Source organism: Suricata suricatta, chromosome 17 (genome assembly GCF_006229205.1).
Source record: "Suricata suricatta isolate VVHF042 chromosome 17, meerkat_22Aug2017_6uvM2_HiC, whole genome shotgun sequence".
In the NCBI taxonomy this organism is placed as follows: Eukaryota; Metazoa; Chordata; class Mammalia; order Carnivora; family Herpestidae; genus Suricata; species Suricata suricatta.
Genome location: NC_043716.1, coordinates 53,301,397 through 53,314,510, shown reverse-complemented (window position 1 = coordinate 53,314,510; position 13,114 = coordinate 53,301,397). Strand labels below are relative to the sequence as shown.

At 47.6% G+C, this 13,114-nt stretch overlaps 2 protein-coding genes across 11 annotated transcripts in view; one reads left to right on the top strand and one right to left on the bottom strand.

Annotated features, from left to right (window-relative positions):
- The window catches only part of SAP30BP (SAP30 binding protein), a 35,961-nt gene extending 31,471 nt beyond the window's left edge, over positions 1-4,490 (bottom strand). For 4 of the 5 annotated variants that reach the window (XM_029927585.1, XM_029927588.1, XM_029927587.1 and 1 more), the window contains exons 1-3: positions 4,334-4,490; positions 2,547-2,656; positions 240-287 (exon numbers count right to left, since the gene is read on the bottom strand). In XM_029927585.1, the coding sequence (XP_029783445.1) occupies positions 240-287; positions 2,547-2,656; positions 4,334-4,439 (264 nt within the window). In that variant the 5' untranslated portion in view covers positions 4,440-4,490. The remainder of the gene's footprint in view (positions 1-239; positions 288-2,546; positions 2,657-4,333) is intronic. The other variant, XM_029927589.1, reaches the window with a different exon arrangement.
- A 143-nt stretch (positions 4,491-4,633) lies between these two features.
- The window catches only part of RECQL5 (RecQ like helicase 5), a 33,327-nt gene continuing 24,846 nt past the window's right edge, over positions 4,634-13,114 (top strand). For 5 of the 6 annotated variants that reach the window (XM_029927134.1, XM_029927132.1, XM_029927137.1 and 2 more), the window contains exons 1-7: positions 4,634-4,792; positions 5,286-5,416; positions 6,679-6,800; positions 7,708-8,226; positions 9,130-9,235; positions 9,685-9,796; positions 11,007-11,169. In XM_029927134.1, the coding sequence (XP_029782994.1) occupies positions 5,296-5,416; positions 6,679-6,800; positions 7,708-8,226; positions 9,130-9,235; positions 9,685-9,796; positions 11,007-11,169 (1,143 nt within the window). In that variant the 5' untranslated portion in view covers positions 4,634-4,792; positions 5,286-5,295. Of the gene's footprint in view, positions 4,793-4,946; positions 5,417-6,678; positions 6,801-7,707; positions 8,227-9,129; positions 9,236-9,684; positions 9,797-11,006; positions 11,170-13,114 lie in introns of those variants that run through there. The other variant, XM_029927133.1, reaches the window with a different exon arrangement.

Here is a 13,114-nt window from a genome sequence, read left to right as displayed (position 1 = left end):
ACACTCAGCCAGGCCTCTCGCCTTTCTAGTCTAGAGAGATGGCACTATCTGCACGTCTGGAAACCCGAGCTGCTCAGGACTTCCTCACTCCATGGTGACCTCCAGACTTCTTTAGAAAATTTACAGGTGGTTGCAGGGTGTGTTAGTGGGACCAGCCTTGACCAGACACGGGAACTGAGCCATAATGTTACAATGCCTTGTTCGCATCCAGCCACCCCACCACAGCCAACACCAAATACCTTTGGGTCATCAGCCTCAGGTTTTTCAGTCTCTGAATCGTCATCTTCCTACAAGACAAAGAATTTAGAGGATTAAGCTTAAAGGAGTGGGCCTGAGCGTTCTCACATGCATAACCAGGGCTGGAACAACTCACCCAGCCTGGGCCATCCCACCAAGAACCCCTCCCCTGCCCGATGACCCAGAACTAGAGAAGGAGAAGGGGAGAGGGAGATGTTCGGGGTGCGGTGGGGGGGAAGGATATTAGCAGCTCAGAGTCGTTACTCCAGCAGTGCCACAGTCTACAGCGATGAAAATGCCTGAGATTAAAAATCACATGTATAAAAATGGAAAAAGACGGTCATGTTTCAGAAGAGAATAAGACCAGACCCCAAAGGATTAAAAGGGCATAGTGTTTCCAGTGAAATATCCATTATTGAAAACCAGGAACGTGAGCCTTTTTTCCTTCTTTGCCTCACACACACCCACACAAGCACATCCTACTTGGACCTACCGTGACATCGTTCACGGTCGCAGGGCCATGACGCACACACAACTACGCCCTGGCACTGCAGCCCAGGAGCATTGGCAGCTCCGTGAACTGCAGGAAGGAGGGCATCAAATGTCCAGGGCAAGTGGCCCAGGAAAGGACTATAGGGCAACACCCAGCCTTTCCTGGGTCTCAGCGGAGTAGGCCCTGCCTCCATCCAGGCTCTCCCAGAACTGCCACTGACTCGTTCTCGCCAGTCTTGCTCCTGATCCAAACGGCCTGCCTGACACAAAGCACCACGTGAACAAGGCGTTCTCCAGAGTGTGCACTGGCCTCACACGAGCTGGCCCACCCTTCCACTGAATGAGTGCCAGCGACGGCCAATGATCAGCTACCCTGTCAGGTGGCTATACCCACATCTGCTCCCAGGACACCCCAATGCACAAAAGCCTTTAACTTAATACCCAGGGGTAAAAGGTAACTTTCATCTGAAATTGCTTTTCTCAGTCGAGCTACGCGTTAACCCAACATCAAATAGCACCCCAGACATTAACACAAACGCCACCCGCGAGACTCAAACAAACGATACTGATGGGTGTGAGATTGAACTGTCCTATCAGGTGCCAGTGAGCCCAGGAGTTTAAATGCAATCTCCACGAATTCCTTAAAATGAAAGCAGTCATGCCAATAATCAGAGAAGTAGCTCAGCCAAATAGAGTCACGTTTTGGAATGTCTATATTATGATTGGATGAGAGAAGATTTTACTAGAACATGAAATAAAGTGTGAATACGATGAAAATTCTAAGCAAAGCCGACATGGACCAACACTTCAGAAACACATCACGAAAATTTACGGAAGAAAACGGTATGGTGTCAAGCCAGTAAGTGTGCACATAAGAAAGTCCGGAAAAGAAAACAATTTGCAAAGCTTTTCTAAACAATTTTAGTCAATTCTGAATTATCAGCATTAATGGTGGGGCTAAGGGCAGGAAAATACCTTCCAAAAGAGCATCAAATACAAAATGCATTTTTGTTTCATTAGAAAGCATCTTAATGCTAACATTTAAATATCAATGCAGCAGAAGCCTTCAAACAAATAATAAAGCACAGGGCTTCAATTGGCGGTGTTGCTACCAAATTCTATAGTCGGATTTCACTTAGTGTGTCTTTGTGCGAAGCACCCGCTTGAATCCTTGTTTTCTCTCCAAACTTTTAAATGCTGGCTCATGAGGTTCAGGTAACAGTGTATCAAAAGGCTTTCTGGTTCATTAAGACAGTTTTCTTTGTTGCCAGCACACACTAACTGTCAGGCAAATTTTGTGCTCAAGAACCAAAGGCGCTCTGATAAAAAGTGCCAAGTAAGATATCAAGAGAGAAGTTCAGAAGGATCAAATGAAAAATAAAAAACTAGTTTTCCTTCCTAATCTTTTTAATAAGCTGAAAGATGTAAACCAAGATTAAAGATGATACAGAGTTTTTTGTAGATATAAATATCAGTTAGGAGGAACGCATTGTTACAAATGGAATAAATTATCGGAACAAAGAAACCGAACATGAAACGTTCACTGATATCTGGGTTCAATAGAGTAGTCCACCATCCTCCCCCCCATTTCAATTCAAAAGTTAATACAAAATGGTCCAGATGAAAACAGATTTCATTTTCAAAGAGAACTACTGATATCCAGTCCAGTTTCCTCAATGGATACCAAACAAAAAGAGGGGGAAGTAGGGGAGGTGACGTTGGCCATGGAATGGAACACGGCTGGCAGAGTCCAGAAGGCTTCTGACAAGTGAAATGGTGCTCGGAACATCTCTGGGTTCGGGAACAGACTTACTTACCGACTGTTTGCTGTTCTCGTCCTCCTCTTCTTCGTAACCATCTTCGTCACCTCCGAGGCGAGAGAAGTCATCCTCTCCATAGGCTTCAGATACTAATCCACCCTTCTCCTCTGAAACAGAGAGAAAAAGAAAAATGAATACATGCACACAAAAATGAAAGACAACCTCTCAGGGGCGCCTGGGTGGCTCAGTCGGTTAAGCGTCCGGCTTTGGCTCAGGTCATGATCTTGCCGGTTCGTGGGTTTGAGCCCCGCATCGGGCTCTGTGCTGACAGCTAGCTCAGAACCTGGAGCCTGTCTTTGGAGTCTGTGTCTCCCTCTCTCTCTGTCCATCCCCTGCTCGCTCTCTCTCTTTCTCTCAAAAAATAAATAAAACATTAAAAAAAGAAAAAAAAAAGAAAGAAAGACAATCTTTCAGTCGTTTGAATGGCCAGAACTCTCTCTGAAGACCAAAGGGGAGCCTAAATCTCACGTGACAATAGGCCCAGAACCTGCCTTTGGAAAGGCACAATTTAGTGGATAAAATCATAAAAAAAACCAAAAAACAAAAAACAAAAAACTTGGGAGAAAACCAAAAATCCTTCCTCTTAAGCTTCTAATCCACTCAGCATGCCAACGAAGGCTTCTCTTCTCTTAACTCTTTCTGCATGTTGTTTAAAAAACCTCTTAATCTTAATTTTTAATCTATTTTTAAAATCTTATTTTATTTTAGGGAGAGAGAGCAAGCAGGGAAGGGGTAGAAGGAGGGAGAGAGAATCTTAAGCTTACACAGGATTCAAGCTTATGACCCTGATATCTTTACCTAAGCCAAAATCAAGAGTGGATGCTTAACTGACTGAGCCACTCAGGGGTCCAGAAAACCTTCTCTGATATATGTATCTACCTTGTATCAGAAGCACAGACTTGTCTTCTTATACAAGATAAAGGCTCTGTCGCCCTAATTTTTGTGTTCTCCTTTGGGAACAGGATCTGTAACTGGGGGCACTCAGAGGGGCTCCCAGTCATACCTACTTGAGAAGCAAAATCTTCTTTTATGTTTAAACCAAAACAAACAACAACAAAAATACGAAATGCTACAATTACTGGGAAACCACAAGAGAACCTTCTGACTGGAAGAGGTCACACTGAGAACAGCTAACCTCCAGATGAGGAAAGGAAGGCCCAGATTTCTATGATGCCAAAAAAAAATCTGTTCCCATTTCCTAACATTGTGATTCTCAACCTGAGGAGGGCAACAAAATCACTGATGGGCTTTAACAGCCTACAAAGTACCGGAATCACTGAAGAGCATTAAAAAGCTACAAAATGCCCAGATCCTACCCCAAATCTACGAAGTACTCACTCGCCAGCGAGACCAGATACTGATGTTTTTAAAAGTTCCAAGATGCGTCTAGGGCACATTCCTAATGCAAAGTTGTAAACTTAACGAGATGCAACCTTTACCACCCTCCACGTATGTTCTACTCTTCGCTCTTCCCATTGTACAACGAGCCGGGAGGGAACAGGTAGTGGATCGGTAGCTTTGGATCCTCTCCGTCTTTCGCCCATCCCGGATGCCCGACATGGAGAAGACTTTCAGTAGGTTACGGCAGAATAACGAATCAACGGAAGGAGATGGTCCATTCTTACTCCAGAGCGTCCCAATCAGGGCCTCGATCGCACCTCGGAACTCCGGGGCCCGATACCGGGGGTACAATGACCATCTCTTTCCCTCCCGCTCTGCTAGGGGAGCAGCTTTCCGAGTAGACACCTGATTCTCCCCTTCCAGCCCCCCTACTCGGGCCTCACCAGCCGCGCTGCCCGCCGTCTCCACGCCAGCTTCGCCGTCGGACTCGGGCTCTGAATCTTCCGCGTAAACTGCCAGAGACGACAGAACATTCTTCTTCCCCGCCATCTTATTCAGGTAACCCCAGCGTGCCTCACTCTTATGACTCAAAGAAGCCGACTTCCGTGCGGGAAGGCGACTTTCTCCTATCCCAGGAGAACCCGCGCCGGTTCCTGCCCGGGAACCAATCAAAACGGCCATTTCTGGGGCTGGCCCCGCCCTTCCCACGGGGTTCCCGTGACATCATCACTGCGCGACGGATGTAAGGTTGTGTGGGTTTTACCTGATACTGAATTCTCAATCTTCTGGCTTCTCAAGAGTTTGGGGTGGTATATATGGGGGTCTTCGAGTAGTTACCGACCAGCGGGCGGCAGCGACCCGGCAAGAGTCCTTCGCTTCCGGGTGGCCCACGACCAGCTCTGATATCTTGGGGTGAAGAGAGGGAGGCTTCGGCTGAGGAAGGGAGAAAAGTGCGAACTGGGGTTTAGAGGAAGAAAAGCGATGAGTTCTCCTCCAGGAGGTGGGAAGGTGGCGTAGGGAGTCGGGGGGGGGGCGGGGCGGAGGGAAGAATGCCCGTGAAAGCGGCACTTACAAAAGGAGAAGGTAGATCTTAGAAAAACAATTCCATCTTCTCCAAAGTATTCCAAGACATTTGTGTTTCTTCTCATGATCTGATTTCTAACTCTGTGTCGCACCGCGGCATGGGATAGTTCAAGGTTTTTATTTTTCTCGGCGTAAAAGCAGGGATGTTAATTGCCCAGGAATGTGTTGCTTAAAGCTGTTCACCTGGAGCTGTATTATTTGGAAAGTACATGTTTCTTGAGAGTAATAAACAAATTTTACTCAGAAAAATAAGTATTTTAAAAGCAGAGCAGAGGGTTTTCATTGCAACCATATGCCTTAACTTTTGGCCACTGTCGCTAAGATGAACACCCACCCTTCTTTTGACCCTGAACGTCGAGTCCGGAGCACATTGAAGAAGGTCTTTGGGTTTGACTCTTTTAAGACGCCATTACAGGAGAGTGCGACCATGGCTGTAGTGAAAGGTAACATTGCCAAACTACCCGCATTTGCATTTGTGCTGGCTGAACTGTACACCCTCATTCTGACCCTTCCTACTCCCCCACCTTGGCCCATAATTATTGTTGGAAATCTTGTAGACTTGTCACTTAAAACTTGAAGTTTTAGGGGCGCCTGGGTGCCTCAGTCGGTTAAGAGTCCGACTTCCGCTCATGTCATGATCTCATGGTTTGTGACTTCGAGCCCTGCGTCAGGCTCTGTGTAGCCTAGAGCCTGGAGCCTGCTTCAGATTCTGTGTCTCCCCCTCTCTCTGCCCCTTGCATGCTCGTGTTCTGTCTCTCTCTGTCCCTCGATAATAAATAAACATTAAAAGAAAAACTTGCAGTTTTGGGGCACGTGGATGGCCCAGTTGGTTAAGTGTCCGACTTTGGCTCAGGTCATGATTTCGAAGTTAATGGGTTTGAGCCCCATGTGCTGACAGCTCAGAGCCTGGGGCCTGCTTTGGATTCTGTGTCTCCCTGTCTCTATGCCCCTTACCTGCTCATGATCTCTTTGTGTCTCAAAAATAAATAAAACAAACAAACAAACAAAAAAACCTTGCAGTTTGATTGGCAGAATCACCCAGCTGTTCTGGTTCTTAGATTTCATAGCCAGAGTTGCAGATTGTTTTTGACAACAGTTCATAGATTTCAGTTCATGTTTGTGTGTAGGTAGTAGTGGGAGTGGCAGGAAAGGCCTAATCCAGTCACTGGCCTTCTAAGCCTTTTGTTGAAGAGTGAGTGGTCTGGGTCTCCGGAAAGGACAGAGTAATATTATAAATCTGATACATGTTGACAAATGGAGATCGTCAAGAGGGAGCCAACAATGTAATATTAATTACGTTGTAACATTTCTAAGCAAAAGTCTTCTAAGTGATGTGATTTCCCTGTCTCCATAGGTATGCCCACTCATCTGGACGTATTCAGCTTTCGTGGCTGTTTAATTCAATTATCCGTAGCCCTACAGACTCAGACTTCTCACCCTTGTGGTTGTCATTGCCAATAGTGGAAACGGTTTGGGCCCGTTTCCAAATCTCTCCGGACCTCTGCCCTTAGCACAGGAAGGATGGGAAGGAAATTAACATTATATTGAGAACTTTCCATGTGCCACTCTGCTAGGTGCTTTTCCTGCACTCTCATTTAGTTTTCAGCAGCCTTGACAAGGAGAAAAAGAAAAGGCAAAAAAAAAAAAAAGAAAAAAAAAGGAAAGGCAGGAAGCATTTAGATGTCATCGTCTTGTTTTTTTTCAGGTGACAAGGATGTGTTTGTGTGCATGCCCACGGGGGCAGGAAAATCCCTCTGCTATCAGCTCCCCGCTTTGTTGGCCAAAGGCATCACCATTGTAGTCTCTCCACTCATTGCTTTAATTCAGGTGAGCCTTAGGGGGTAAGGATGGTAACCCAAAAAGTATAGGGAAAGGTGGTTTTGTTTTTGTTTTGTTTTGTTTTTTTTTTTTTTTCCAGCTGGAAATGTCACATCTCATTTGTTTGGTATTTCCCTTTCTATATCGGGTTTCTGAATTGTCCAAATGTGGGGTCTCCACTGGTGCATATCACTCTGGCAGGTCATGAATGAGTTTTCTGTATTTTGATGGCCCAAGGCCTCTCCTTTGTTACCTTTCACCCAGAGGATCGTGGATATGTATTTGTATACACACAGACCCTCGCTCGCTCATGTACACACTCTTGGGGACTCTCAACAGGATAGAGGATGCAGGTGGGTAGAGAGCGAAAATGGTATAAACTGTTGGGATGGTGTCACATCTGCTCTGAACCTCTGGCTGTATTTACGCCTTGCAGACGGGCTGCTAGAATCAGAAATGAGGAAGTGTGGTCATGTGGTTAAGAGCCAGCTGCCATGAAGAGAAACAGGATGACAGTGACAGTGCTTAGTGAGTTTCATGAGGCCTCAGGCTTTGTGCGAAATGCCTTATGTGCATTCACTTCACCTTTGCAGTATAAAATTTCACTTAATACTAACAAGTATCCTATTAGATACTTACCAGTTTTACAAGAGAGCGAGAGAGAAAAGCCTGAGTCTCAGAGGCTAAGAGGCAGCCAAAGAGCATGTGGCGATTACGTGAACCAGGAACGAGCCAGGTCCGTCTGCCACCAGGAGCCTATGCTCTCATCCACTTCACCCTCTGAACTTTTTTATGCACAGGGAAGACCTTGGAAGTTGGGAGGAGGGCATTTATGGCTGGGAAATGCCCAGCGAGCCAAGATGACATTTACCACTGGGTCTTCTCCCTCTGTGGCCTGTTTTCCTTCTGCCCTCAGGACCAGGTGGACCACTTGCTGGCCCTGAAAGTACGAGTGAGTTCTCTGAACTCAAAGCTCTCAGCACAGGAAAAGAAGGAGCTGCTCATGGACCTGGAGCAAGAGAAGCCACAGACCAAACTCCTGTACATCACACCGGAGATGGCGGCTTCCGCCTCCTTCCAGCCCACCCTGAACTCACTGCTAGCCCGCCACCTGCTCTCTTACCTGGTGGTGGATGAAGCTCATTGCGTTTCCCAGTGGGGGCATGACTTCCGTCCTGACTACCTGCGTCTGGGTACCCTCCGTTCCCGCCTGGCACATGCCCCGTGTGTGGCCCTGACCGCCACAGCCACCCCGCAGGTCCGAGAGGATGTGTTTGCCGCCCTGCACCTGAAGCAACCGGTTGCCACCTTCAAGACTCCCTGCTTCCGGGCCAACCTCTTCTATGATGTGCAGTTCAAAGAACTGCTTTCTGATCCCTATGGGAACCTGAAGGACTTCTGTCTTAAGGCTCTTGGACAGAAGACTGCTAATGGGGTGCGGGCTGTGAGGCCGGGGTCGGGGGGGGGCGCGGAGGGGGAACGGGCCAGGAGGAAGATGCCTCAAGAGCAGTGGGGTGGAATCTTGCAGTGTAGAGATGGATGTTGGTTTTCTAGGACCTTTGCTTTTTCTAGCTGTTTTAGCCAGAACTAGCTGCATCCTCTTAAAACTTGCACTCTGAGAGTTGTTCCCTGGGTTTCCTGGTGGCATTATTCCTCCTCCTGGAGTCCCCTTGTCCTGAAATTCTCCCGTGGGAGCTGAGCAGCCAGCCCCTGTGTGAGGCCTTTGCAGACCTATCCAAGGCTTGGGGACAGGAAGCAGAGGAGTTAGGTGGGTTAGGGTTTTGTGCTGCTTGATTATAAAGTGGCAGAGCCCTGCAGGTGGCCTGCCTCAGAGGAGCCTGTGAGGCTGACGCGAGAAGGAGGGAAAGCTGCTTCTTTTTTTAATGTTTATTTATTTATTTTTGAGAGAGAGAAGGGGAAGGGCAGAGAGAGAGGGAAAGAGAATCTCAAGCAGTCTCCGCGAAGCAGGCTCTGTGCTGTTACCACAGAGCCTGATGAGGGGCTCGAACTCACAAACTATGAGATCATGACCTGAGCTGAAGTCAAGAGTCAGATGCTTTTTAATTTTTTTTTTACATTTATTTATTCTTGAGAGACAGAGACAGAGCGTGAACGGGGGAGGGGCAGAGAGAGAAAGAGTCACAGAATCCGAAGCAGGCCCGAGGCGGGGCTCGAACCCACGAACCGTGGGATCATGACCTGAGCCAAAGTCAGATGCTCAACCGACTGAGTCCCCCAGGCGCCCCAGAGCACGGGCTTCTTGTAAAGCCGTCCACAGTGTAATGGGCAGATTGTTCTGTTCTCAGCGCTCACTCTCTTCCCATGTCTCCTCATCCAGTCGCCGTCTGGCTGCGGCATTGTCTACTGCAGGACCAGAGAGGCTTGTGAGCAGCTGGCGACAGAGCTCAGTTACAGGGGTGTGAATGCCAAGGCTTACCACGCAGGTAAGGGGCGCCTGGGCCACTGGGCCTCTTCCTTCTCGGAGGCCGCTCAGTGGGTCTTGTGTTCCTTAAGGATCCTGATAATCAGGTGGTTCACCATCTTTTTCCAGATACACAGAGCTAAAGCAATTCACTTACATCCGCAGAAAGGGGTGTAGACACAAATAAGATCTAAAATGGGAATTGTGATCCCTGAAATCCTTTTCTCACCCTGAGCCCTCCCCAAAGCGATGGGTTTTTCTAAATCCAGGTGTAGGTGTTGTGGAGAGAGCACAGGATTTAAAGGCTAGCGGACTTAGGTTTGAATCTTGGGTTCACACTGAGTGCTCTGTGCTGCTCAGCAGGTGCGCAGTGGATTCATGGCGTGTGTACAGCGCCCAGGGCAGGGTCAAACCCAAGAGAGATCCCAAGGAAGATGTGGGTGCCCTTCAACACCTTCCTCTCCTTTACAGGGCTGAAGGCTTCTGAAAGGACATCGGTGCAGAACGAGTGGATGGAGGAGAAAGTGCCTGTCATTGTCGCAACCATTAGCTTTGGGATGGGAGTGGACAAAGCCAATGTCAGGGGAGTGGTAGTTCTTGCCTTTCTTTCCCAGTCGGAGCCCTGGCTCAGGGGGGCTGCCTAGTGCTGTGCTTCAAGAATCTAGTCCGTATGCTCCTTCTAGGGCCCCAGGAGAGGCACTGGTGCACACTCCACACGGTGACAGGTGCCTGCGCCGCAGGGTTCTGTCATCCCCCAGGAGAGGGCAGCACGCAGGCATCAGGCCCCTCCGTAACGCAGCCTGTTCCCTCACGTCTACATCTAGCACCTGGTCCCTGTGAGGGGTTGGACGAACAATCTTCAGCTGCTCCCTGTGGGAAGTCAACGACAGTGTCTTCTTCCCAGCATTTCTTGTTACTGCTTACTGACAGGAGCCGGGTGGGGTGAGTCCCAGCCTTCTAGCACCACCCTGGCAACTCTGGCTAAGTCTCCCCCTCGCCCCACCTAATCTTCCGGAGACATTTTGGGCTACAGCCTAAAGTCCTTTGCTCTGATTAACACCAATAATGCTTTGTGTGACTTACTGAGCACTTTTGCATACATGATCTCCTTAAGACTCACAGGGACTCTGAGTTGGTCAGTGGAGGAATGAGTCTGTGGGCTTTCATTTGAGAGAACACAGGCTTCGGAATCTGAGTCTGGACCCTGGGTCTGCTGTGGCTTGTTAGGGGCCAACTTTGAAGTCAGACACCTGTAGGCCCGAGGCTTACCCGGACTGTCCCCTTGCTATTTCACCTTGTATACAATTTTCCTGAATCTGAAGTTCATTGCTTGTAAAACAGGATTATCTCACCTTATAGTAATTGTAAAATTGAATGAGAAATTAATGTAAAATTAAGTGAGACAAATAGATAAACTGGCTCATAGTAGGTATTTGACAATGGCATCCCTTTCTCTCTTCGAAGAGGTTAAAAGGACTTACTTGAGGTTGTACAGCTCATTAGTGGCCTGCTCTTGTTGCTTTAAGGCCAGTGCCTTTTCCTCTGGGCCTCTGACTGTGAGTGTTCTTGGTTTCTTGTGTGCTGGAGTAACTCTGCCGTGGCCTCTAACCTGGGCGGCTCCATGGCAGGGAGGTCTGCCAGTGGGGGGCACGGGTCGTGGCCACGTTTACTTGGAAGCTGCTCGCCTCCCTGCTCCTGGTCGCCGCGGAGGGCCGCGCTCCCCTGACTCCAGTCGCTCTTCCCTTCAGCTCTTCCGCCACAGCTCACGCCACTCATCCCTTTGGATCCTACAGGTTTGTTGCCCACTGGAATATTGCCAAGTCTATGGCTGGGTACTACCAAGAGTCCGGCCGGGCTGGCAGGGATGGGAAGCCCTCCTGGTGCCGTCTCTATTACTCCAGGAATGACCGGGACCAAGTCAGTTTCCTGATCAGAAAGGAAGTCGCAAAGCTGCAGGTAGGTCCTGGGCAGCCTGAACCCTTTCCATCCAAACCCCCCACTCTCCGGTTTCATGCAGCTTATTTTTGAACCCACGTAGAACTTGTGTAAGCTACGTGGGTGCTCCTGGGGTTAGAAGGTATAGTGGTTAGAATGGTCTACTGGTGAATACCAGCTTGGAACAGCTGGGTTAGACCTTATTTATATGCACAGTCTTCTGTGTGCCTGTTATCGTACATAGTCAAGATCAATCCTACTTTAAAAAAATTTTTTTTAACATTTATTTATTATTGAGAAACAAAAACAGAGCATGAGCAAAGGAGGGGCAGAGAGAAGGGGAGACACAGAATCTGAAGCAGGCTCCAGGCTCTGAGCTGTCAGCACAGAGCCCAATGCGGGGCTTGAACTCATGAACTGACTGAGCCACCCAGGTGCCCCTGCTTTAATTAGCATTGTTACATAAGCATTTTCCCATATTGTTGAGCATTCTTTGTTTCTGTTCTCAGCTCTTTTTGTTTTGTTTTGTTTACTGGTTGTACATGTTTTGCACAGAGCCTAGAAATAGATCCAAGTACATAAGTGAGCTTAATGTGTGAGAGGCGGCATTACAAGTCTATGGGAGAAGGATGAACTCTTGAATAATTGGTGCTGGAAAAAGATAAAATCAGATACTTACCTCCTCTACCACATGCATATAAGTTATGGGCGAATTAAAAAGTTAAAAACACCGTAAAATTGGGGGAAATATTTTTATTTCTTTGACAAAGGGAAGAGCATGTCAAGATTTTAAAGGAAAACCACCAAGGAGGACGTGATCTGTTTGACTCAATTCACACTAAAAAGTTCCATATAACGAGATGCCACTAACAAAGTGAAAAAATGATTCATTGTCGGGGAAGAGATTTTGCAGTATACATAATCGACTGAATGCATAGAGAATTCCTACAGGTAAATCTGTAAAAGGCGGACCACCGGAGAGCAGAAAGTGTTAATTATACAGAAGAGGGAACCAGGATATCTAATAATATCTGTATCTAATACGGGAGGTTCACAACCCCCCCTTAGGAATCAGAAATGCAAAAGAGATGAGGAGCTGTCACTTTATACACGTCACACTGGCAAAAATCAACATGTTTGTAATCACTGTGGGTGAGGATGTGGGGACAGGGGAGTGCAAGACGTCTGGAAGATGACCTGGTGTGGCTGCTTTGAAGAGAGACGAGGTGATACATTTAACGAGAGAGTGCCGGTGCTCTGTGATCAGTCATTCCACCTCTAGGGAGACCGTTGTCGTGTGTGCAAGGATGCACCCGGGCAAGCAGGCACAGGGATGTCTGCTGCAACTCCGGCAGAATGAGTTCTCTCTTCCTCGGCAGGGTGTTGGATAAATAGGCTTGTCACACAGCAGAATGATCTAGAGCAGTTGACAATAACACAGTAAATCTGCATTAATCAACATGGATAAAGTCGCCGAAAGCATGACTTGTGATGCTACAAATGGATGCATGGAGACTTTTCCTTGTAAGAACTATGGGGCCCAAGTACCAAATGACAATAAAAGGACAAAAAAATATATAAATTCAAGGGACAAGGAGAACAGAAGACAAGATACCAGCAGGTAGGAGTGTCAACAGGTGTCTGCCGAGAAAACTCCAGACTCTACTGGAAATTTATTAGAATTCATAAGGAGGGGAGCCTGGGTGGCTCAGTCAGTTAAGCATCTGACTTCAGCTCAGGTCATGATCTCACAGTTCGTGGGTTCGAGCCCCTCATCGGGCTCTGTGCTGACAGCTCAGAGCCTTGAGCCTATTCAGATTCTGTGTCTCCCTCTCTCTCTGCCCCTCCCCTGCTCACGCTCTGTCTCTATCTACCTCTCAAAAAATGAATAAACATTAAAACATATTTAAAAAAAAGAATTCATAAGGAAACCTGGCAAAGTGGCTGAATGAAAAGGAAGCATTTT